The sequence below is a fragment of the Ctenopharyngodon idella genome, chromosome 6, assembly GCF_019924925.1.
Source record: "Ctenopharyngodon idella isolate HZGC_01 chromosome 6, HZGC01, whole genome shotgun sequence".
NCBI lineage: Eukaryota > Metazoa > Chordata > Actinopteri > Cypriniformes > Xenocyprididae > Ctenopharyngodon > Ctenopharyngodon idella.
The window spans coordinates 19,304,732-19,331,939 of record NC_067225.1 but is presented as its reverse complement, the minus strand read 5'-3'; the positions used below and the strand labels follow the sequence as shown (position 1 = coordinate 19,331,939).

Here is a 27,208-nt window from a genome sequence, read left to right as displayed (position 1 = left end):
TGTTAGAGTTTTTGCATCGGTTTTCAAAGAACTTTACTGCTTTTTTTCCATCACATTTTTTTCTTTTGTTGGTGGCATGTTGGGAAGAGCTTTAAAGCATGCACAGGAGGATTCCAGGTTCAAATCCCTGTCACTGTGCCCTTGAGCAAAACACTTAACCCCTGTTTGCCCTGAGGTACGCAGTAGGACTGTCTGTGTGCTTTGACCCTTCTCTTCGTCTGTGTCAGATAACAGCAGGGTTATGAAAAGAATTCCTGAGAAGCTGTGGAACCTGCAAACAGTTAGTAAAATAAGCCCTTAATTCCAAAATTCTTTAAAAAAATCTCCAAATTAATAACAGTCAGACATCAATCGGATTTTAGTCGGAAATGTCCTGTGCATGGCTTATGGTTTTCTTTCTGAATGTTCTGACAGTATTCATTTCCCAAAGGAGCCCCACAGAAATGGCCTCAGTTACTGAAAATCAAGACACTTAATCAAGTATTACGTGCTTCACTTTCAAAACATTTGGACAATTTTGAGATATACAGGCTGGCCGTGTAGACTTACATAAAATCTCTGTGCCGAGGAAGCACGAGAAACATGAGAGGAGGGGACCGATGAGGAATGCTGAAATTCCATGACCCCTTGGAATTACCATCATTAACACATTTTTGACACACCATCATAATTAGTGACGTTAATCACTTAATTCCCCCTTTTTAAAGCAGTTTTAGCACATAACTCTATGGCATCCTATATGGCTATGCCTTGCAAATTGGACAAAAGTATTCAAAAAATACAAATAAAAAATAAAAAGATTTATATTACATATGATTTTCTGGATTATATTGCAAGAAAAAAAACCCTGAATGTCAAGTTGACAATGACTGAGAACAGGACATGCACTACACAAGAATGATTTATTTTAATGTGAAAAAGTGTTCAGCACTCAGCACTGAGAGGTGGAATTACTTGCAATGGCCTCAAAATCCCAATGATGTCACAATAGTGATGCAATCCCTGTGATTTCAATGCAACAAGAGACATGGAAATATCAAGACATGATTTTTATGTTATTATTTGCAATTTTATGCTCCATCACAAACTTTCTGTGATGCTTCAAAATATAGCCAAATATGTCCAGATAAATATGCTTTCAGCACATTAATTAAAACAGGCAGTAAAATGAAGAAACTATATTATATAAAATGTAATTTCATTTAATATAATACGTGACAGGCAGACATTCTCTTCCTGTCTACGTGGGAAGTTCTTGGCCAGACAAACCTGGGATGTGGACCAGACTTTGTGCCATTTAGTCAAAGGTCTGGTTATGTTAGACTAGTCTGCCGACAACTTCTGTACCCCTCTACACATGGCATTCATGCAACACATTCCATTCAGCCACATTGAGTCTCTTTAAAACCATGTTTTTTTTCTTCCCAAATGCCTCACAGAGTTCTGTATGTCTATCATGTATTTATAAAATGTTTTAAATGTTGTATATATTTTAAAGTAAGAAACAATTTGTTTAGTCATTTAAATGTTCTTGTTGAAATGAAGCACAAGTAGCTTTACTGGAATTCCTTGGCGATTCATATTTATGGGAAGGAGAGCAAAAAAATAAAAAATAAATAAAAGACATTACAGAAGCTGAGGCACATTCGTCAATGTCTTAAAATAACACACAGACAAAGGGCTGCTTGATCATAATAGTTCCACCACAAGCCAATACAAATATATAGCTAAGATACAAGAGAAAACACATGCAATGTGGCAATCGTATCGTCAAATTACAAAAATCTCTTTATTCTCCAATGAGATCCTTACTGTAACAACTATGTCAATCCTGGAATAAAGCCCAGAAAGCTGTGCTGTTATCTCAGTGCTTTGAAAGGCAGAGATGAATGGGTTTGTTAGCGGGTTTATAAAGTATTGTTTGAGAGGAATTGAAATGCACTGAACTCTGTTCATTAGGATACATCTGTGCTTGTTAATCTGATAAATTAATCTGTGTTTGTTAAGAATCACAATTTACATGATTCTTAGGCCTAATTAAGATAAAGTGTTTATTTTTTACGGCACTAGCAGCTCAAATCAGAAGATGCTTGAAGAAAATGTAAATTTTCTTCAAAAAATTGTCAATTGCTTTTGCCAGTCCAAAACAATGTTGGGTGTTTTAGGTGGTTGCAATGGTATACTGGATGGTTGCTAGGTTGCTTATGGCCCTTTACACCATTTTCAGGTGATCATATCATGATCAGATCACATTTGACCACATTAACTCTTTCCCCGCTAACGTGTTTTAAAAAAAAAAAAGTTGCCAGCCAGCACCAGCATTTTTGATCATTTTCCCAAAAATTTCATGGCGCCCAGAATATTTTGTTGTATGAAAATCTGAATATACAATATATCAAAAGAAATAACAGAGTCTCAAAAAACAAAAAACATTTTATTCTAGTTTCATGCATTATTTTTTATCAACACTTGAATGTGGGTAATTTTCATAAAAAAGCAACAGTCTCAACAAAAAGCTGAGAAAATCACATTTTTCTTCCTCCGAGTCCGCACTTTCACGACGTAATGCCGCTTTGACTGCCGGGTAAAGTCCCCTGCGTAGCTCACAGTCTTGCGGGCTCAGCAGAAGTGCGCATCGAGGGCACATAGCAGCCGCAAAGGGGGCGCTCACGAGCACCCTTCTTTAAGCTTAAATGATGAATGGGACACCCTACGGTCTTGTGGACTTAACGAACACACGCACGCAGCGGCCATTGTAAGTCCACAAGCCCGAAAATGCACATGAAGTGTGCCATTTGGGACAGGGCCTATCGCTTGTTCTGCTTCTTCTTCACCTGTGTTTTGATCCGGAGATTCTGTACTCTTTCAGAAGATGTGTAATAGCTCCCCCTACTGTATAACAGTGAAAACATGGATTGCAGGAAAATTCCGTCAATGGTGGGGAAGCGCTGTTGTGTCATAAATTATGTAAAATTCCGTCAATGGCGGGAAAATAGTTAAAAACTAAGTGTAAATGCACCCAATATTTATTGTGATCGGCTCACTGAAGGCACATTTCGAAGTGGTCTGGGACGGACTACATGTAATGAAGGTTTAAATGCAATATCTGATATTGAATAAATTATTTTACTGAAATACACTTCCCTCCTCAAAGAATGCACTTTAAAAAAGTTTTTCTTCACTTCTAATGCCTATTAGCATCCTTAATGACAACCCTACTGCAGTGATTGTTAAAAAAAAAAAGAAAAAAGAAAAAAAAAAAGGGGGGGGGGGGGGCTGGTTGGTGCAAGAAATGACAGAAAGCATTTGGAATTATCCAATAACGTAATGCGTAAGTGTCTAAAATGATGCAGATACTATTTGGATACAAAACTAAATGCATGTTTAATGCCAGGTGTAAAGGGGGATGAGAATATTCTGTTCTCTGGATATGACTCAAGTCCCTCCTTTAATACGAGTCTAGCAAGTGAAAATCATGAAACAAATCACAGATTTGATATCTGTGATAGTGCAGGACTACTAGCACAACAGAAGAGCACTGTGATGAGACTCAAAACATCAAAGGCAACAAGCTTGAGTCTTGTAGTGTGCACTTGGCCTTAGAGGTCAACAAACAAATGGCTTGTTTATAGCCATCTCTGCACATGAACTTGGACGGAAGAAGTATTTTAACATCAAACAACATTACACAAATCACAGTTTGTAAAGAATGAGTAACAGAATGAACAACAAAGTAAAACTTCCGAGTTTGCCATGTCATAACATTTCAAATGCATTTAAGTTAACCAATTTTTTACCTGCTTTGTATTGTTACAATGTCAGTAGTATATGTAAATGAACATCGTGTACTCTTTCTCTGTGCTACCTGTACCCAGATATCATTGTATTTGTTATACAACATTTTGTACATTTGTTATTTGGAATACAAAAGTGCAGAAGTTCAGTCTGTAGTTTTAACAAAAGCCCTCAAGCTGTCAAAAGTCACTGGATGATGCAAAATTCATTATTTTGCTGGTGGAATTTTAACGGCTACAACTACAGAGTGTAGTGCTGATTTTAAATACATTTCCACGGTTTTACTGCATAGACAGCCAAGTTTTATTTAAACCATTGTAAGCACAACAATTAACTAGGGATGCATGATACATCGGCCAATATATGCTTATTTTTAATGTTATCATTATGGACCCTAGGGGTGGGCGATATGACCAAATTCTTATTTCAGGATATAAGAAATTTTATTTCATGATGATATATCACAATTTAGTTATTTTGTGTTATTTTATCTCATTTCTGTTGTTAAAAATAAGATAAAAAGAATCAAAACAATAGGACAAATACAATATAGCAAAAATATGAATTAAATTAAGTTTTTCAGGTACAACAGGTTTATTTAACATGTAGTTAGAATTAGTACAGAAATTTAATAATTAATTGTAAAAATAAAATATTGCAGTCTTCACTGTATGAATTAAATATAAATTCATTCATATTAAAGCTAAAAAAAAGTTATTCAGTCAAGAGCAGTAAGTTACTTTCTCTTTTGTTTGATTCACATTAATGACACAGAGCAGCAGATAGGTATATTAGGCTGCTGTCATTTAAGACCAAATGCACAGATCCATTATACTGATACACATCCGGTTTACCCCAAACTGTTTGCCTTCACATGAGACATAACCGGCTGTTTTTACATGAATACTCCACACCATGGGAATTTTGAAATTGACAAAACATCAAACACGTCCCACTCTTTATATTCTCATTCATGCAATTCATCACTCTGAAATGTCAATAGTGCTATATATTTACATACCGCGATATACACAATATAGCAAAATTTCTTAAGATAGACATTTTATACCGTGGTAACAATATACATCATCATACCAACCAGCCCGATACGAAAAATTTGGCCGATATGTTAGAGCAGATAAACGGATTATTTCGTTCAGCTGAGACACTTCAGATGCGCTCTGTTCGCCATGATGGTTTTGAATTGCTTGAAATATCTTTGAAATCACTCAAAAAGGAAAATACAGTTAAGTGCAACATGTGCAGCACAAGTCTTTCATATAGACTACATAAAATTCTAATAAAAACATTCGCATCATATTGTGCAGATATTAAGTTTTATATGTTATGATGTATAAATATCTGATTAATCTCATATAGGATGCGTGTCATTGAGTTAATTAACCAGCTAACAAAATTTTCATATCGGTGCATCCCTACAATTAACTAATGTAAAAAATTTAAATACGTAAGGAATATTTTCAATTATGATAATATTTAGATGCACAGGAGTAACATAGGCTTTTAAAATCACTTGTAAGATCTTATAAATGGCAGCCTTTTTATGAACTGGGAACATGTGGTTACTGCATACCATGTAAAACAGCTTTATACATATAGACAGAGCCTTGTAGAATTATACAGGTTAAATATTATAAACAAATATTAGGTCTTCCAGTAATTTAAGACAAAACTACATATTCACATTCAAGGACTGTAAACAATTCAGAGCATTGGCTTTAATGGGCTAGCCTTAAAGGCCCACAACCAAGACTCACAACCACAGGCAACTCACTTCCCACAATACAACACAGCAGGAAACACTACATACACAAGCATGATGTCCATTTCCTAAACCCGAACTACAGCTTTACAGCAGGTCTCCTGCTAGGTTTATCGAACTCTCCCAAGGACAGAAGAAAAACATGCACTATGTAGTTGAGATTCTCACACAAACTCTAACATTGGACATAATGCGAGACGCGGACCTCTGACAGGAAATAGGACCACCCTGCATTCTCACCAGGAACCTAGGGTCAGTTTCCTTCTGCAGTGCTTTCAAAAACAAAAGAATACCAGATCCCAAAAGCTGAGCTCTGAAATCTGCATACACATACATTTTTCATAATGAATCACTGAATTAATCAATAATGAATGAACATGAATAAACACCACTGCTTACTCCATTGTACGCCATACAAACATTTTAAGGCACCAATATTGAATGCGGATATTTTGTCGCGCCACCAACAAAAGCACAGGCCTGAGCAACAATATGCTAAATATTTTATATACTGGCAGAGAACATTCATCAACACGCTTCTGCCCTCAGACTTTATTCAGCACTGAAGTTACTCGCGAGTTTCTCAAGCGAGTGTTTTGTTTCAGTTCCTGAGAGACCCTCTGTGCTCTGAGAGAGCTAATCTTCCCATACCACGCCTTTTCTTCCAGAGAGGAAAGCAGCTCTGCCAGAAGGAGAGGTCTCGGAGTGTTTAGCGGGCTGAATCCCAAAACCCGTCATCGGCAGAAAGAAAAAGAGTTACGGGGCCATGGGTTATTTTAAGACTTGGGAATTTCTCAAATACACTCGGAGCAATGCAATGTGTCCCAACTTTTTAACCAAACAGAGAATAAATGTCAAGGCCATTTATGTAGCACAAACTGGAGTACTATGACAATTCCACCACTTAAAATCTTATTTTAAAAGTCCAGCTAGTTACTTCATCAGTCTTCAAGAGGAAATCATTTGGCTTTAGAAGTAAACATGTCCTCGGTCATATTCTGAATGCTTTTAAAATTAAAACAACTTTATGGGGTATACTTTTTGGGATTGTCCTCTCTTCAGGGAGTAGTTTTACTCCGGAATCCTCCTACAAGGAATGTCAAAGATGCACTCTGAGTGTGCAGGCCAAAATTACAAATCAAAAGCAATTTAGCACAAGACACACAAGTGTCAGACATTTGCAAATTCTATAATCATCTTCTCTCCACTTTGCCATCTCCCTGATGTTTCCCAGTAGATATTTCCATCCAGAACGACACACTTTTCCCTGGTGGGAAAGGCATGTGTAACTGGAGTATGGGCCGTTGGTCCAGGCCTCGTCTGGACATCCACCCTGTCGCTTCTTCAGCTTGAGCTGTTCCTGACAACAAAGGGCCAGTCCAGCATTCCGCCTGCAAATTAAGATGCTCCCAAACAACAGGCTCTGCATTCCTCGTCAAGAATGTGTTTCTCTAAAAATAATATACCCAAATAAACTTAATTATAGTAGCCTGGTGGCAGAGTTTTAATGCTTCTGGAGCTCCAAGCACTTCTTTCTTGGTTCCGCAAAATTCAGTGGCAGAACTTTTGTTTTGGCAACCATATGTTTTAAGAAGCATTTTCATTTGCAAGCTGCTGTTACAGATGTCACCTTTTATGTGGGCTGATCAGCTCTGTATAACTTTATGGGGGCCTTTTATTGGCTTAATTAATTCGCAGCCTTCGTTTAGACAACTTGTCGCCATGGCACAGCGCGGCCTCTCCTCTGCGGTTTTACGTTTAATTGTTTAATGGCTTGCTTACCACTAGAGATATTCTATTGTTAAAACATGACACCACTCTACAAACCAAAGGTTTTTAAGAGAAATGAAATTGCTTAGACACTGCTAAATTATGTCTCATGCAACCTCACTAGGTATTCTACATGCTTCCAAAGGGTATATATCAACAACACCATCACTAGGGTACTCACTAAAATAAAGGCAAAAAGCATCTGAATTACACTAAAAAACACAATAAAATAACATTAGGAAATCTACTAAAATTTTAAAAATTAATATAACATACACCGACATCGGCGGCCCATCAATTCTTAAAAAATATGGCCAAGCTAATCCTGATACCATAACAGCATAAGCGTTTGAGCTATGTATATGTTGGGATCCACAAGTGTCAATCTAAAAATTGCATTCTCATTTTAAAAGACTATATCAAAACTGTGAGGAATTTCATTTATGTTGTTCATTTATGTCCAGGCAGCTGAGCGCATAAGACAGGACAGACGTCTCCTCCTATTATTATATACAGCATCTTATAGAAATAGGCTGACTATAAGTAGCTCTGCTGAAGAACATCCATTCTGACACATTTAGACACCCATCCCTGCTATCACTTTCACAGTGAGACAATGATAGACAGGGAAGATTGTACAAAGAGCTAAGGAAAATTGAAAGTTTAAAAGGATGTCATATTTCACAACAAAATAAAATAAGAGAAAATATACATTCTGCATAAATAAATTTACCCCCACCCCCACTTCAAGTTCAAGCACAGATGCGCTGATGTCAAAGCATCTCGGGAGCGACCGGGTTATTGTCAGACTGCTCGCTCCCGCCTAATGTACACTATAGTTACCGACTGCAATCCGCCTTTCATTCAAAATTTAATCCCGCGCAGCAAGAAATCTATCGGGAGAGCCGCGGGAATGCAGACCTCTAGGCCAAACCTTTTGAAATTAGAGGCAATCACTGCATTTTAATCAATCTGGATTGCATAATTTTAAGATTTAAGATAAGTTTTAAGCAAAAACAGAATGGTTTGACTTTAGCGTTGTGAAATTATGCTACATAAAACACCTGCAGGCTGTATGTAACAAAAACAGCAGAAGGAATAAATGAAAATGCAAATTCACTCTATGCCAGTAGGTGGCGCTTATGGAACAGCAGCAATATAGCGTTTTCTTGGTTTCTTCCTATAAACAAAGCAGCGCTACGCTTATAAAGACTACTTTAATAGGCATTATATGGAGGTAAGAGGAGAAAATGCCATTAAAACTTTTCTGACAGTCAGTTCTCTTCAGAGACACATTCATTTAAACCCTCACCCTCAATTCAATATTTATATTTTCTTCCAATATTTTGAGCATCACGAACAGTGAGCTTGCTGTGTCTGGTACAGTATTTTCTCTGCTGGCGCATCTGCGCTCTCCTCTCCTCTTTGCATCCATATTCAGCATGTCCCGTCTTTGGCCTTTGTTAATGTCATGTTTACAGACTTTGTAATAATTCTACACTAATAAAATTTGGAAAGTTATTGCAATTCAGTTTATGTTCAAAGATTGGCCAAAAAAAAAAAAAAACCAAAAAAAAAAAAAAACAGCGAGTTGCCGATTGTGTGTTTGGAGCAAAATCCAGCTGGTTCCAATTTATGGCCGGTCGACTGGTGCATCTCTTAGAGGACCGTTTGTTTTTCATAAATGCAGGAGCTGATAAAATAATCAGAAACATCTGATATTGCTCCAACATGACGTACAGCAAATTAGAGTAATGATTAAAAAAAAAAAAAAAAAAGCTTGAATAATTTCTCAAAAGTTCCTTGAGGTTGAATGTGTCTGTGATATGAGTCTGGGGTAAAGTGTGGTGAATTTGATTTTTTTTGACACTTGATGATCTTCAGACAGCCATGCATTAAAATTCCTTGGTAAACGGCCCTGACAAGTTTGGTACATCCTGCTAAGCTAGCATTCCAGACATGATCGGCATAACCTGTATGTGACCGAATGCACCTGGCATGCTTAAAAATGAGAATGACGCTGAGGTCTGGTCTAACAGTTTTCAATTTTAGGCTTTTAATAGGAAAATCCTTCCTCTGGAAGACTAGCTTACCCGCTGAAATACTGTGTGGTCGATATCACAGATGTCACACTGATTTCCGGATTGCTCTGAAAATAAAATTCACAACTCTTACTGGTTGAAAATGAAGTCTAATGTGTACCCGTATTGTGCTAAAACTTTTCTGAAATGGATCTGATACTAGCGACAGAACAAACTGTCCTAAAAATATGCCATAAACAACAGGACGTGCAGCCTTGACCAAAAGCTACACCGCTGACACATGTGTGAGCAGTGTGACAACAGGAATCAGATGATACTCTCACTCACAGCTCAACCCCCTGAATCAGTAAATGCAATGGAAAAATCATTTTACTATTATGTATTTTTAACAACCCATAGTGTCTGGTATTTTCTGTTTACTGGAAACAAGTTAACATCAAATTAAATATAGTGTCTACCTTTACTAAAATTAATTAATAAATTAAGGTAGGAATCCAATTTGATGGATATTACTCTAAACCAGACGTTGTCATTCTTGGGATTGTGATCCCCTGCCATCCCCCTTAATAATATTTTCAACTCAAAAGTAAATATGCATATAATCTAGTTATTTTAATACATTTTCAATTGCTATTTTGTAAATAAATGTAAATAAATCAAACTTACTAATGCCCCCCCAATCTTATTTGCGTAAGAAGTTGTCGCATGACGAATCTGCATTTTGGCGGATAATAGCCTATGGTATATACTGCTTGCCTGTAGTGTGGCATGAATGGGGATAGTCAGCTGTTTTTTTTTGTTTTGTTTTTTTACAACGTACAACAACTACAGAGGAACCTGGACCTAACCAAAATAAAGTCAGGTGAAGCTGATGTCATGCTTGATAACTCTGGACCCGGACAATCACGTAAAGGTGATCCGCAGGACGCTCTGTTATAGAAGGCTAACGGCTCTTGCCTTTATTTCAGGAAGAGGACCATTTACATGAAAATGTTACTTAATTTAAACAGAACAAAATTTAAAAATGTAGATTTTAGTATATAAACTGCTTAATCTGCCATTTTTAGTAAGATTTAATAAATATGAAGTGTTTGTGTGCCTGCTATTGTGCGTTTAACTTTAATCATGCCCAACAGATATCTGCTTTAAAGCAGTGGGTGAGTAATTCACTCCTTGATTTGCTTAATAAAAGCCTACTTTGAGATTCTGTTAACAAACATGTTTATAGTGCATTATTTTTAACGTGCTTATTGCTAGCCCTGCAAAAATACATGTAGCGTAATTTGCGTGCGATGTATGTGGTTGATGACAACCTTGCGGTTGCTGCTGCTCTATGTAATCAGTAAAACCACTTGAATGGTACATGGAGTGTGAATTTTGTAAGTTTACTATAGAAAAGCTAAAATGTATTTAAAAGTGTGACTGACCAAATCGACTGACTTGGTTTGCCCCCCAAGCTCAAATGTCATGCTACACTTATGGATACCGTCTGCTTGCACTTATTATACGCTAGTTTGAATTAAGACTATACAGATTCAAATTAAATACAAAACTGGAGATGAGATTTCAACTATAAACAGTAGAGGTTGTCCGATTGACTTTACGTCCTGACTTTGGCGAGTTAGGCCCTGATTACACCTGGTATTAAGGTGCATTTTGTTAGATCGTATCACAAGTTGACGAGGGACTTTTTTTTTTTAATCCGTCTATTTTGTCCACTTTTGACCACTTCTGTCCTGATTTCTTCGAGGAGAGGGTCTATGGGAGGGTAAATGTATGGGCTTTTTTCAGATGTTTTGATCTCATGGACAAAATAAGCTTGCAAAAATGTACATATGAATGCGAAAGGAGACAACGGAAAACACACGGAGAGCAGCAGCTTCCGTTTCTGCTCTGACAGCCGCAAGACCATGGCGAACGGGGTGAGTGCATGTTAGAAATCAGTAATGAGAGAATATTATGCTTGGTATGTTTTTTTTGTCTTCAAACCAAACTTGGGTCTCCAGTAGAGCTGCACGATTAATCGTTAAAAGATCGCGAACTCGATTCAAACACCCAAGCGATCTCATTCCTAAATGACAATGATCTACTCTTCAAATACCGAATGTATCGATTACATCGTTACGCCACCAGCTGGTGACAAGTGACTGTTAAAAGATGTATTCGTCATTGAATCATTCATTCAAGAGGTTCGTTCAAAAACACTGATTCATCCCGTAATGAAACAAGTGAAGTGTTTATGAGTGAGTCATTGAATCATTCATTCAAGTTTTTTTTTTTAAAATAATTAATTCAGATTAATTAAACATTTCAAATAGACTGCAGCAATTAACATTTTGTCAGAACCTCTAAATTGCATGTTATTTTGTTCAGTTGTCGGTTCAGAATCATGGGAGAATCGTGATCTCTGTTTGAAACAAAAAAAATCATGAGTCTCAATTTAACCAGAATCGTGCAGCTGTAGTCTTCAGTCTGCAAAGTTTAAATCCAGTCTGGCTAGTGTGCGTCCCACAATGTTTACGCATTAAATCAGTATAGGCGGAGAGTAGGCGGTCTTTTGTGGCTGTTCGAACGGATTCGACCACAAGCGTCTACACTACGAAAGCACTACGAATAACTGATTGAAAGCGGACAAGCTCAAAACGTTTTAGACACTGTTTACACCTATATTTAGTGTCGTCTACTTGTGATCCGATCGACGAAAATGTGTCTTAATACCAAGTGTAAACAGGGCCCTAGACGTGTTCCTGGAACAACATTCCTGTCCGAAAATTTTATCCTAACCATATCCCTACCCCTAAACCTAACCCTACCCCTACCCATAACTTATCCCTAAAATCAGAGGGGAAAATTATAGGTGAATAACACTGATGTAGCAGCACCTAACCCTGTCTGTAAGCTTAAACTTGACAAACTGTAAACGTGTCCCTAAAATCTGATCTGTTTGATTTGAATGTTGTTCCAGGATCAACAAAGATGTTGATCCAGGAACATGTTGCACTTGGTAAAATCAGGTTCTGCCCTCGTGAAGTTTGTTTTTTTGACAAGTGAGACTGTACACTGCACAGAGCGGTACACTTCAGATGCAGATTTAAAACACACAACGGTACGTATACAGTACACTACCATACGTGTTTTCATATCATTATAAAGTAATTAATTTGTTGACAAGATGCTGCATTAGTAGAGAAACAACAGAAGTATGTTTGCTGTTAAGGCTGAGAGGACGATAACATTAGTACCACAAGTGGTTAAACATGACAAAAATACACGCAAGTCCGACTCAAATGTTTAATGTCAAAATTGTTACCATCTATTTGCATTGATTATTTATATCCAGCTGGTCACTTTTATGCATAAGTTAGCTAGCAAGGTTGCATGTTTAAAGCTAGGGATGTGAGAAAGCAAATGTTCATGCAGCCAACAGAAACATTTAAACACATCAGAAACGCATCCGATTTCACCCAGCTACGACTGTTCAAAATCTTGCCGTGCCACAGAGTGCCACTCACATAGTTTTCCATTAAATTACATAATATTTGTCCCAAATTGTTGTTAAAGTGCATAATGACTAAGTTCACCCTAGGCTGGAATATTGTGCATTTTTCAGCAAAATGTTTGTCTTTCTTTGGCTTTAATATAGCCTGTATGCTTCATATAAAGATTCATATTTATATAGGCCTGTTTATTTCATTTAAAAATTACAATACATTTTCATGGTTCAATGCTGTTTTTTTGTAATAAAGTTCAGAACTATTTTCTTGAAGTGTTATGTTTGTTTTCATTCAGTACCCAATTTAAAAACTATCGGTTGATTAATCTGTTATCGGCCAGTGCTGTCCAACCTAGTTATCGTCATCAGTAAAATCCACTATCGGTTGACCTCCAATAAAAAGCAGTTCACATAGGACATTCTCCTGTGTTCAAAACTTTTAGACAGGGTGCAATGGAATTGTTCAAAACTCAGGGATCTCGTTTTTTTTTTAGCTGAACTCCATACATCCAAAAAGCGTGTCTGTCATTGGCAATTCACTGAAAATTAAATAGCAAAAACAGTAGAACTAAACATAATGAAATAGTAAATTTTACTATTTAGTGTGAGTTCTTAAGAATAATTTTGGAACCTAAAAAATAGATTGTAGTCCAAAAAAAGATGCTTGAACCCTATTGCCTTTACAAGGATGTGTTTGTAATCTATCATCATATCAACCTTATTTTTCAACGCGGAAGTAAGGTGTTTTCTGTGAATGTGTGAGACTTCCGATTTATTAGCCGCTATAGGGAAATAACGAGAAGAATATCAAAGTGCAGTAAACTGTAAAAATGTTTGCACTTAAAAATAATGCTGGGCGGTTTGACCAAAAATCTCTATCACGTTTTTTTTAAGATTCTGGCGGTTTCACGGTATGTCACGTTTTTTTGCACTGGACTTTTATTTTGGCCTATTTTACTGTCAGGAGTACAGGGAACATATTATATAAACATTGTAAGGACAATTAAAAATTAATTGTAATCAAATCAGTTCATAAAGCTAACAATTTAGTTTAAAATGTAATCAAATAATTTAATTATTTAATTAAATTAATAATATTAATAAGTAGGCTACATTTTTACTGTGCAATTTCTGTCATTTCAATGAAGACCCTTTGAGTTTGTGTTTTAATAAACTGTGTTTATTATTATTATTATTATTATTATCTCTATTAATTAAAGTATACTCGATTGTTCAATAGTATATTTCTTTTATTTCAAGTTATACCGAACTTTTATTTTGACAGGGTCGTGAAGACCTTTGACTTCCTGTGTATATGATATGACAAACGCCAATAGCTTTACAAATTAAACGGTGAAATGTTCATAAAGCGACCCTAAGAGCAGCTCTGCAGATGAAGTTCATGTATAGTGAGTAGGACAGCAGACACTGGCCCTGTCCCAAATGGCACACTTTCGGTCTTGTGGACTTACAATGGCCGCTGCGTGCGCGTGTCTCGTGAGCGCCCCCTTTGCGGCTGCTATGCGCCCTCGATGCGCACTTCTGCTGAGCCCGCAAGCCTGTGAGCTACGCAGGGGACTTTACCCGGCAGTCAAAGCGGCATTACGTCGTGAAAGTGCGGACTCAGAGGAAGACCGTGAGGGTTTAGGGTGCCATTTGGGACAGGGCTACTGAAATCATAGCGAGCGTCACGCGTGCTTCAGTATGTGTAGTAGGCCTACTAGACGAAAATGCGGCGCTCATTCATACAGACTTCAAATTTCAATAGCAGTCTTTTTTAGCTTTAATATTCACAGACACTAGTCCGTATCGATATCTGATTCATTGTACAGCCCGACTTTTGATTTATTCATCCAAAAATTGCCAAATTCTGTGACGTTCCACTTTATACAGTAAGTTCTATTTGTCACTGGATTCCGTGATTTCATCCTTGTTTTCTGCATCGCGGAAATCATATGGCTCTACATATAAAAATACATATCGGTCTCGAAATTGAAACCGGTATACCATATGAACCGGTATACTTCCCAGCACTAATTAAAAAATACATTAAAATAATATTAGGGCTGCGACTAACAATTATTTTGATAATCGATTAGTTGGGCGATTCTTCGATTAATTGTATAAAAAAAAAAAATATCATTTTTATTTTATTGACAAAACATACTATTCCACATCCCGCCCAATGCTGTCCTTCAAACAAAAAACAAATGTGCAGTTATCCCTTCACAGTTACCACTCTCATAAAATACTTGAATTACATTGACTTTTAAACCTAAATTTAACATCCAACAACAGATATTTCAGCAAAATGAGTATTTTTGCACTTAATTTTAATTGTCTCCCTCTCTGATTGACGCGCATGCGCGGACTGGCATTCAGTCAGTAAAGTTTGAATTTTAACGCAGACTGTCAGGACGAGCCTTCATGCAAAATGAAAATACATGAATTTAGTAACACTTACAGATAGGATATAACTGTAAAATTAAAGTTCTGCGCTGATGAAGCAGATCACATGCATTACATGCATCTGTCAAAGTGCCTGACAGGGCAAGCCATGTTAAACATTACGCTAATGCATTAGCTTGAAGCTTAAAATAAAGAATTCTCATGTTTTGGGCAGCTTGAATCACGTACCTTTGTAACAGCAGCTCATCCTTCACTATTTTGTCCATAGAAATGCATTATTCAGTGCTGTAATTTGACGCGCCTGGTGGAAATTTTCCATGCACTGTGGGCAGACACAACTAATCGATGATAATAATCGATAATGAAAGTTATCGATTAGTTGTTGCAGCCCTAAATAATATGGTAAGAAATACCAGTTTGCAATATCAAGCAGCATAACGAGCTGTTTTGTACAGCTAAAAATAACTGGAAGCGAATGACACCGGTCCGGAAGCCAGACACATTAAATTTACAAATGGCCGCACCCGCTCTTACCTGAAAAATAAGGTGGATAGAGCCAGCCCATGACAATAAATCAAGTACACAGTATCTACACAAACTGTTGTCAATTCAGTAAAGAAACCTTCCAAACAAACATGAAACAAAAGCCATGTTCACCAACCCCCTTTTAACAAAAAAACTTGCCCTCCCTTAACCGACATAATGAAAACACCAAGGGAAGCAAAATAGCACTGAGGGGTTTGCGCTCATGTGAATAACCTTTTGGCGCTGGCAACACGGCTTCCACTTTCCAGAATAATTGAATTTGGTGTGCTTTGTGACCACGTATAAAGGCTTCCCTTTGCCAAGCGGCAGGCCTGGCCGTGGCCATTGCATAACAGAGCCTGTAAAGAATAAAGGGAGAGCCGCTGGGGCCTGGGGATGGAGGGAGGGAAGACACGTGGGAACTGCTGCCTCCATTGGGCAGCTTTGTCTAGGGCCGATCACGGGCAGAGTCCCTCAGGCATTAGTGTAAGCATGCCTGACATTGCACTCATTCCACAGTCACAAGAGCCTCCCCACAGAAACTACGCTGGAGCAAGTGGATGAAGGAGAGCGAAGTCTTAGGGAGTCACCTTAGGAAACCACGCAGCGGACAGTCTTTACGGCAAACGGACGCAGGCGATATTCGCTGTTTACCCGACTATTGTCTTGCCGAGGTGAAGCGCCCTTCCTGCCGCAAAGCCCCTCTTGTAAACTAAAGCACTGAAGACAATACTGAAAATATTGTATAAAAAGACATATTTTACGTTATTGAGATTAAAGATATTAATGTTCTCACAAATGTCAAAGACTTTTTTGCACATTCAGCACTGTGAGGTTTGCTGCTCAAATTGCAGTCATGTGACAATTTCAAGCCATGACAGAAAAGCAATACCACAGAATAATATTTCACACTTTTTTTGATGGAAGTCACACCCAGCTAAGAATGATAAAAACTTTACAGATACATCCTAATAGATTGCTTACCAGCAAACACCACAACACAAAGAAGCATTGTGTGCTTTAAGAATTTCAATGAAGAATTTCAATTTGTCCATATAAAAGAGAACTAAATGGTACCATGCAGTTAGGGAGTGAGGGGCAGGTGCTGGAAGATGGCCCTGTTTCACAGAGGAGCTCCAGTGGTTTACCAGGTGACTGTGCAGTGAATTCACACACTGATTCCAATTTTCACTACAAGCTGTCACTGGGCCTGAAAACCCGAAAACTCATGTTCATTGGAGCACAGTTGATGCTCAAACAAGGTGGTGGTGTAAAACATCAAGCCCATGATCAACTTTGTTTCCTCTGAATACTTTTAGAAAGATTCCTTAGAAATTTTTGTTGAAATCCGATGACTCAGTGAGGCCTGCATAGCCAGCAATGACATTTCCTCACTCAAGATCCATCAATGTACTAAAAACATATTTAAATCAGTTCATGTGAGTACAGTGGTTCAATATTAATATTATAAAGCGACGAGAATATTTTTGGTGTGCCAAAAAAACCAAAATAACAACTTATATAGCTCCGAAGCTTCCTGAAGCAGTATTTTGAAATCAGCCATCACTAAAAGTCATTATTTTGTTTTTCTGGTGCACCAAAAATATTCTCGTCGCTTTATAATATTAATATTGAACCACTGTACTCACATGAACTGATTTAAATGTTTTTAGTACATTAATGGATCTTGAGAGAGGAAATGTCATTGCTGGCTATGGAGGCCTCACTGAGTCATCGGATTTCAACAAAAATATCTTAATTTGTGTTCTGAAGATTAACGAAGGTCTTACGGGTGTGGAACGGCATGAGGGTGAGTAATAAATGAGAGAATTTTCATTTTTGGGTGAACTAAACCTTTCAGTTTTCATAGTGAATTCTATTCCTAATGCTCTATAGCCTTGTTTGCCCTTAAAAGTTACAAGAAATGGCTGTACTTTATTAAGAGCCTGAGGAATAGACAACAATATCTGATAAGAAGTACCAACTCAGTTTCTTTGTCAGAAATATTTTTTCTTTCTATAAATTAGCCCAATATAAAAACTAGGTGGTAATTAACTTTCTGCCATTCTTAATGTTTTTAACATCAGTAAATCTGTATTTGCATGTCAACTAGGGCTGCACGATATATAATTTTAGCATTGAAATTGCCTGCGTCACATCGCAGGATGTACGATGTCAAATATAGGGATCGTTAATCCGTACGGACCAGACACCATGTAAAACGCACGAGATTCTCGGATTAATTGCAAAGTTTGACCATCATACATTGAAAGTTTATCATTTGAACGTGTTTTAGGTCCTGTCAGTTTAAACATTCAAGCAATTTTAAACCATTTGAGTGCACAAAGAAGACGCGAAAGAGAACTCGATTCTGCGCGTGCGGCTGTTTTCTGTGCGCACACACACACACAAAATTAATAAACACATACATACATATGGGTTACACACACACACACACACACACACACACACAATGCATGTAATGTCTTCAAAATTGACCCCCAGACTAGACTAACCTGTTCTGAGAGAACAGTCAATCTTGACAGAGATGCATTCAATAAAGTCCACAATGGAGAAGACATGTAATCAGATTGTAATGTAATGTAAATTTAAATAAAATACAGTTGTAAACCTACAAATTTAGTTTAGGTACAGACAGGCCAAATAAAAGCAGAAATATGGCATAATCAGAGGCTATATAGCGCATTAATAAATTTGATGCTTGATTCACAAGTTCCATTGTGGATCTTCTTGTATTATTTTCAGCTATTTTGCCATTTATACTGACTCAATGACAGAAAATGCTGAGAAGAGAGAGAGGAAAAGAGAAAGAATGTCATGAGACCAACTTTAACTCATGTCGCCCACATGAGCGCCCCAATTCAATGTGTTGTCCTCACATGTCCACCTCAACATCTTCTGGATAACTCCTTACCGCTCTCCTGACATGAAAATATGAGATTTCTCAGAGTCTAATCAGCTTCACATTACAAAAGCATGTCACATGACTTTGTCGAGGGGAGCCTTCAAGCAGATCAGGTTTTTCTTATCTTGATTCATTTCAAGCTACTCCTTTCCTTCTCTTGAAAAGGATAGGAAAAGTGGAAGGAGGCCATTAAAGATGCTTTTGAATGAAAATGAAATATACACAACGTAACACAAGAGCAATGAATGCAAAAGTGAAAGACTTTCAATTTGTGTGGGATGTTGGGAGTGTTCATGACTATGACAGCGGTGTGATGTTAATGACAACAAAAGTAGATTCACTCATTTTAGAGGCTAAAATAATGTTTGATTTTTAAAATTTTGACTCAAAATACAGCAAAAAGTATATATTGTTATTATTATTATTATAAAATTACGTACACATTAGTGGTGAAAATGTAATCCAGAATTTCTGTTCTCAGCACAATGTCACTATCCAACGAGAGTCATAAAAAGACAGAACTGCCTTTGAGGTGGTGATCTGCTTGCTCATTGTTTTGACATGAGTGACCCTACAAATTAAGATGAAACCATGTTAACTACCCTCAAGGCAGCAAATCCCCTCTATTTAATTTACACAAGGCTTCTAGTGAACTTGTGTTTAAATGAGTCAGGCTGAAAGGCTGGTTTCTCTTCTGGTGAAAATACAGACCTCACAAAGCACATCCACACTGCTTTCCCAGCGGCCCAACTAGCATTCCATACATATTTGCACATGGAACTCTTGGAACTACAGTTCAATTCTCTCTTTCATTTGCACACAGTTTACATTATGTGACCACTTAAAAAATAAAGGGGAAAAATATATGATTTTAATAACTAAATTAAAATAGTAATAAAATACAGTATGTGATTTGCATTTCTACTATTTCTTAGAAATAAAGAAGCAATGGTGCAAACTGTTCTCAATTGATATTCTAAATTTAGAAATTTAAAAAGAGACCACCACAAATTCTATAATGATTTTACAAAGATTAAAGTAAAAATTAAAAGAGAGAGAGAGAGCATTCTTTCCTGGCTCTATAGATCTATGTTACATGCTATCTAGATTTAGCCAAGATGACTAATGAGGGAAATTATGTGGGTGACAAGCGGCAAATGCCGATGTGTATCTTTTATATTTGCCTGACAATCAAGAATTGCTAAATTGTCGACAATGATAATGGGGGATCTAAGTATAATCAAATCTATTTCACACTTAAGGCAACAAGTTAATATCACATAATTTTTGTCATTAACACTGATTAACTTCTATTCTGAATTAAATTTATTGTAAATAGTCTTTTAAATGGTATTCACTGACACTGATTATTTTGTGACGAGGGAAGATTTTAAGATGCTTATTAAAATGTCATCACTCAGCTGGTTACAATTAGTGTTAATTAATTTATAAACTTATATCAAGTTAATATACTATATGGTTTTAACATTTTGTTATACATTTATATATTTATAAATTATAATCACACTATACACACACAGTAGAAATACAATCATTTACAGTTCTACACATATCTTCTTTAATCCTAATTTTGCAATAATCTTGGAGTTCTACTGTTAAACCAACACTAACTGGCATGCACTGTCAAGTATTACACTTGGGACTTGTTTAATACCATCAAACATTAAACATTAAAAGTAGGGACAACATCTTCAACAAGGTTGCCTTATCTTTCCCGATGCTGTTTCATACAAACCTAACCAAACAGACCAGGGAGTTCATACAGACACGACAATACAAGATTAAATAGCCATTTTACTGGATTTTTCCACCAGATGAATAGTCACTGATAGACAATCCAGAAACGTAACATATTATTTGCACATAACGTGACAGTAAATTGGCATGACAAGCACATAGAAAGAATAAACAACCAGCCATGTTACAGTGTGTCAGCTCTGGACTGTGGAATGAAAACACTTCCATTCCTAACTGTGCAACTTCCCTCTCTTCTTAATCATCACTTGAATCTGAGCCCCCGCCCTCTACAACCAAACAATCATCAAACTTCAGCCAATAAAGCATGCAGCACCTCTCACGGTCACTTTTACCTGTCTCTGGGGTCGATCCATGAAGTTTGTCGAGTGTTGTGGTCAATGTAAAAGACTCTGCCATCAAAATCCCTGGCTTCCTCCCAGCCCGGGGGCAGCGGCAGCTCCGAGCTCTCTCTCCGCTTACAGCTGCTCACCCACGGCATAGCGCTGCTGGGACGGTAGGGGGGTCTGACCCCCTGCCTTTACTCCAACAACAAATATATCACAACTTTCTACTGCATTACAAATGTTTAACTCCCATCAACTCTCGGAAACAGAAAACTTCACGACGAAGAAACAACCGTGGGTCAAATCGACACAGGCAGTCCTGCATCCACCTTTTCCAAAAAGTTTTGCGGCGCTCTCATGACTCTGTGTGTCGGTCCTCCATGTTTGACTCTATCTACCATCTTTCATTCCACACTGTCCATATTCGGGCAGGCGTATTTGCATAAGCACTGCCTCCAAATGCATACGTATATGAAAGTAAGCCAATAGTTGCACTCGTATGATTTTGGGATTGTTGTTGATGGAAGTGGAGGCAGTTTTTTTTTTTTTTTTATACCGACCCATGTGATGGGTGTGATTTTTGTGATTTGCTATTTTTAAGATTTTTTAATAAATACACCTATAATTTATCAAAGCAATGTTTATCTCATTGGACCAATTTTATTTTAATTTTATTTAGTTAAAGTTAGAGCACTAGACTTGTAATTTCTTAGAGTAAATTAAGTTCAAAAAGCAGCCTATTCATAATTTCAAACGTATTTCCTTTCGTGATAGAGTGGTAAACTGTTTCAATCTATGTTTGAACATTTTCAAACATAATATCGTTTACCCCTTATCACAGAAACTCGAAGCGCCTATGAAACGCTTCATAGGCGCTTGAATTAGTTACCATTTTTAGTATAAGAGCGCCATCTAGAGATGACAGCCAGTTTCTTTAGCTCTTTTTTCTACATGAAGCAACAGTTGTAGCTGTGTTGTAGCCTATATTTTGTGTGGCCTATATTTTACACTTTTTTACTCCAGGGAGTATCTATCTATAATAATGTATAATCAAAGTGTTTTATGTATTCTGTTTTGTTGTTATTGTTTGTCGTATGAACATAATCTTTCCCCATTTCATTGTTTTTTCTTTTTTTCCCACACTCTGAGGCCTGTATTCAATCACATGACGTACTGTACTGGTAAGCACCTTATACACATTTGAAACCTCTGCATATTTTTAATATAAAAAAAATTAATTTGATTATTGTAGTCCCCAGTTTGTATCTTTTTAATCATCTAGCCTTAAATGCGGCATCATAGATCAAACCTTTGTGTATTTATTAGAAACGCCTTTCTTATCACACTATTTCCTGTAGGATAAAATAAATCTAACTTTTGTTTTCCTACTCCTCCTCATCCGCTTCCATTTCTCATCATACTATTTCCATTTAAACACATTGAGCTACACTACTTTGAAAAGGTAAGTAACAAACTGATGCACTTGTATGCTGTAGTTTACTCAGCCTACACTTTGTCAAACCAATTTAAATTGGTCATTAAAAATATAAATACATATTTTGTTGAACAATATACAAAATATCAGGAAGAGAGAGAGAGAGAGAAAAAAGACATGAGGCCATTGAAATAGCCTACATTTATTACCAGTAAGTACCACTAAGTAGCTTTAGAGCTCCATTTCTCTATTATAATCATTATAATAACCTCAACATCCCTTATCAACTTCTACAGACATTTAAAGGAATAGTTCACATAAAAACAGCAATTATGTCATAATTAATACACCCTCATATCGTTCCAAACCTGTATGACACAAAGGAGAAGTTTTTCATAAGTGAATTGTGACCACAGATTGTCATGGTCGATCATAGAGAAAAATCATATGGTTTTGGAATGATGTGAATGTGAGTAAATGATGAAAGAATTTTCATTTTTCATCCTTAACAGTGAAAGTATTTATTTGCTTAACTAACTGTAATCAAAATCATTTTCAGACAAAGTCTGAAATGTGTGTGTAATTATGTGTTTGTTGAGAGCCAATTATGTGTTTGTGGAGAGCCACTGTGTCGCGTCACAGATTTGTTCTTCAGCCTCCCACTGCCATACGTGGCATTCTGTAAGTGCACTGGACACTTCTATTTCAACACAATTCCACATGCTGCAGAAGACAGATCAAATGAGACAGTCTCACATTTCAGGTAACACTCAAATTTCCTTGAAAAATTTTTATGCACAGTAAGAAAGTACTTTGATGTACATGAATATCAATGACAACACTTTATTGCACAAAACTTAACTGCAACTGGAAATTGTATTTATGTTAGTAACCACAGATGAAGATGATGATGATCATTTATATCAAAACATGAAGGCTATGTTAAAGGGATAGTCCCTACAGGGATAGTTCATAGTTTTTACTATGGAAGTCAATGGCTACCATCAACTGTTTGATTACCAACATTCTTTAAAATATCTTCTTTGTGTTCAGCAGAAGAAAGGAACTCATTCAGGTTTGGAACCACTTAAGGGTGAGTAAATGATGACAAAACTTCATTTTGGGGTGAACTATCCCTTTAATAGCTTAATATTTAACACAAACAAATGTTGCATGTGATATTGGAAGGGCTTTGGAGCTCAAAACGATATTTTCTTGCTCCACTTTGCACTTTGAACCGTTTTAAAGGCCAAAAAAAGCTATACTGAAAATCTAATGTAAACCTCAAAATTAAAATGTTTAATATTTCTGTAGCTCAGCTGGTGAAGCATAATACTAACAAGGTAGTGGGTTCGATTCCCAGGGAACACACATATTGTCCAAACATTTAGACTGAATGCAATGAAAGTTGATTTGCATAAAAGTGTCTGCCAAAATTCATAAATGTAAATAAATTACTTAAAAGGAAAGATTCTGCACTATTTCTATGACATCAAATAGGTCGATTTGTGATACTGATCTGTACAAACGGTCAGACTGAATCAGATTGCTGTCATTCTCCAATCATGGATAAATGAAATTAATCATCAGAATTTGTACAAACTTATGGAACATATTAGTTTGAGTCTTGAGTTCTGCTCATTAACGCAAAAAGGGGGACAATCCACATACATAAATTCTGAAATTGATGTTCATTGTTAATTCAACTTCTCACTCCAATTGTTCTACATAGAATATAATTTGTAATGAAAAAATATTTTAATTTTTTTCCTTTCAGACCTCACTGTATAAATCCAAAATTTTTATAGCCGGCAGGCATCAAAGATCCTTGCTAGGTACACATTGCATTTGCTGTGCAATTACTGTGCGTCAAAGAATGGACTGCCAGGCACTTAGTGGAGCTTATCTCTCACCCATTCATTCCTTAAAAAAAAAAAAAAACTCCATAAACAGTGAAAACTTTCCTCCCTTTATAAATCTTTCTTTTCCCCCATGGCAACCCCTACGGCAAGTGCTATTGCTGATAGCAGGGAAATCAAATGAAAAGAGACAAACAAAAACTAATGAGGTAGTAAAATCAAAACAGTTTGTCCCTTGAAAATGACAACAATCAGGATTTTAATGGCATCCTGTCTACAGTTTAATGGCATCCCGTGTGGCCTTTGGTCTCCTTCTGCCAGACTGGGGTCTGAATAAAAATCTCTCTCTCCCTCTTTCTCTCTCTCTAAAAAGGATCCTAGAGGGCAGGGCCTAAAGTTTGAGTGCCCTCTCTCCCCATGTGTACACCTCCTCTACCTCCTGTGCTCAGATGATGAGTGCCTCTTACTGAAGACTGACGGACTGTGAAGAACCTGCCAGCAGAACTGTACAGTATCAGGATCCAAGGTGCTACTTTTGTTCTTCTCATACTCTCCATTCCTCTCTCATTGAGAGGAGGTTCTTGAGGTTCCAGCCAAAATCGAAGGCCGTCGGACCCCGTGAGGGACACGGTAGTCAGAGGTAACCATGACAAACCCTTGCAATGTTGTTCTGGAAATTCTGGGGATGCTGATTGGGATGGGGGGCTGGTTTTGTTCCCTGGCGGCCACCGTCATGCCTCAGTGGCTGTCACTTTCTACTGAACTATTTGCCTTGCAGAGCATGGAACAAGGGCTTTGGGAGTCCTGCGTGTTCAATGAGGTGGTTGGCACGGAGTGCAGCCCTTATGACACTATCCTAGGCCTCGACCCTACTTGGATGTTGGCCCGTATTCTGATGTGCCTGTCGGATGCCACATGTCTTCTCGGACTGCTCCTCGCAATCCCTGCCATGAGTCAGATCAACTGCTGTAAGAGTGAGGAAGGACGACGGACCAAGCGGGGTTTGAAGATCACGGCGGCTGTGTTTTTATGCATAGCTGGATTGTTGGTGCTCACTCCCGTTTCCTACGTCGCTCATGATACTGTTATGAAGTTCTTCGATGAGACCACACCTCACGTGGTGTCACGTTCAGAGTTTGGGGACGCGCTGTTCATCGGCTGGGCTGCAGGATTTCTTGACATTGTGGCATCCGTCCTGTTTTTTGCCTCTTGTTCTGACTCAAGATACAGTGAACCACATCTGGCGTATCACCATCAAAGTTCGGACATCAGAACTGTCGATGGTTCAAGAAAACGCACTGAGTATGTTTGAGATGATCCTCACTGTCCTGAAATGACTGTTAATGTTGATGGGGCAGGACGAAAAACTTTTTGAATTGATCTTTTAATCATTTTTTTCCCCTCTGGAAAATGTTTATAATTAAGTTCAATGCATACATCAATCAAACCCATGAAACAGGTAAAGCAATATTATGATGTATTTATCCTTCTGTTTAATTATGTCTTATCATCAGTAAAGTCTTAATATTAAAAGGTTGCCAATATGGTTTCAGTTCATGTAATAGAGATAGTGATTGAAACAAGTGCCAATAATAAAAATTTTCTTCCCATTTTGTGGAAATGTATTCACAAATATTGTCTTAGATGATTTTGAAAGTATGTCCTCAACCTATTTGTTTAGTTCCAATATTATACATCTAGTACAGAAAAGCATAACAATAACACTTTGGTCACTTTGGTCTTCTTGTTTCTGCGTGCATTTGTACACTGTACATGTAGTACTCAATGCCACTTGCAAAAGTAACTCATTGTTTGGAGATCAAGTAAACAGCACCTGGAAACCAGCTGGTGCTAATCTGGAATACTGTCTACTTTAGTAAGAAATACATAAGATGCTGACTGAATTCATAATTTATACATACAATATTTTATTATGCACTATATGGGGCGATTGTAACATTTTGATGAAGTGAAATCTACTCAGTAATGTAGTGATGTAGTTTATTAATATAATTTTGTATTTATTAATGTACTAGTGTTAGGTTAGGTAATGTAATGGTTCAAATTACTCACGGTTTTGATCACAGTTTTAGAGTCACGGTTTTGGTACGGTTCGGTATGTGCTATGTTCAGGGAAAAAGGACTACTGTCAAATAAAAATATGGAAAATAAGAACAAATAATCAAACTTCAAACAACAGCACAAATAAATATAACAGAGCAAAGATACAAATAAAATAAACAGTGCTTTTCAGGTTATTTAGGTATCTAATGGTAGTTTTCAGGTACAGAAATTGTAATCAAGTGTAAAATAACATTGAATATAACCTTCACTGTATAAATTAAATAAAGATTAATCCTTATTAAAGTTACAAAAGCTATTTAGTCAAGAGCAGTGAGTGATTTCCTTGTCTTTTGTTGTTTGATTAACCTTAAAAACAAAGACAGCAGGAATATTAGGCTGCTGTCACTTTAAGACATAATGCACGCATCCAAAATACTTACACTGATACACATGCGTTTCCTTTCTCAACTGTTTACGTTCACTTAAGACATATCCGGCGATATGTTTGCTAGGATACTCACCAAGACGGGCATGTTGACATAATTTTTGTGTGAATTTGTCCGTTCAAGCGTAAGACTTGAAAGTGAATTTTTATTTAACTATTTGTGTGCTGTCTGAGATGCGACTTTCTGTGTGCGTGCTTCGGATGAGTGCACACAGTTCTCTTTCGCGTCTTCTTGCGCTTGAATGTTTTAATTGGCAAGGCTTAAATGAGTTTAGTTTAAACAGAGATTGTAACATGTACTGTTTAGTTCTCACCTGCGCTCACACACTATGCTCACACACATGATGTTGTATGACAGCGTAAATGACTCGTCATATTAGGCCCCATTTACACTAGGGCATTTTCATTTTTAAACGCATAACTTCTTCTACGGTTACGCCTGTCGTTTACACTACTCCAGCGTTTTCGACCCTTGAAAACGGAGACTTTCGAAAACGCTGCAGAACCCGTTTAGTTTCAAAAATGCTGGGGTTGTGTTTCAGTGTAAACAGACCAAAACA

At 37.2% G+C, this 27,208-nt stretch overlaps 2 protein-coding genes across 8 annotated transcripts in view; one reads left to right on the top strand and one right to left on the bottom strand.

Annotated features, from left to right (window-relative positions):
- The window catches only part of wwc3 (WWC family member 3), a 54,272-nt gene extending 33,008 nt beyond the window's left edge, over nucleotides 1–21,264 (bottom strand). For 5 of the 6 annotated variants that reach the window (XM_051896856.1, XM_051896857.1, XM_051896858.1 and 2 more), the window contains exon 1: nucleotides 20,855–21,264. In XM_051896856.1, the coding sequence (XP_051752816.1) occupies nucleotides 20,855–21,000 (146 nt within the window). In that variant the 5' untranslated portion in view covers nucleotides 21,001–21,264. The remainder of the gene's footprint in view (nucleotides 1–20,854) is intronic. The other variant, XM_051896859.1, reaches the window with a different exon arrangement.
- A 1,218-nt stretch (nucleotides 21,265–22,482) lies between these two features.
- cldn33b (claudin 33b) lies at nucleotides 22,483–25,764 on the top strand. 2 transcript variants are annotated; one of them, XM_051898252.1, is made up of 3 exons: nucleotides 22,483–23,043; nucleotides 23,337–23,373; nucleotides 24,513–25,764. In XM_051898252.1, exon 3 carries the CDS (start codon nucleotides 24,786–24,788, stop codon nucleotides 25,449–25,451), a length of 666 nt encoding a protein of 221 aa, XP_051754212.1. In that variant the 5' UTR covers nucleotides 22,483–23,043; nucleotides 23,337–23,373; nucleotides 24,513–24,785; the 3' UTR covers nucleotides 25,452–25,764. The 2 variants fall into 2 exon arrangements, with proteins under 2 accessions (XP_051754212.1, XP_051754211.1); XM_051898251.1 differs by having other exon boundaries at nucleotides 23,334–23,373.
- Nucleotides 25,765–27,208: the final 1,444 nt, after the last annotated feature.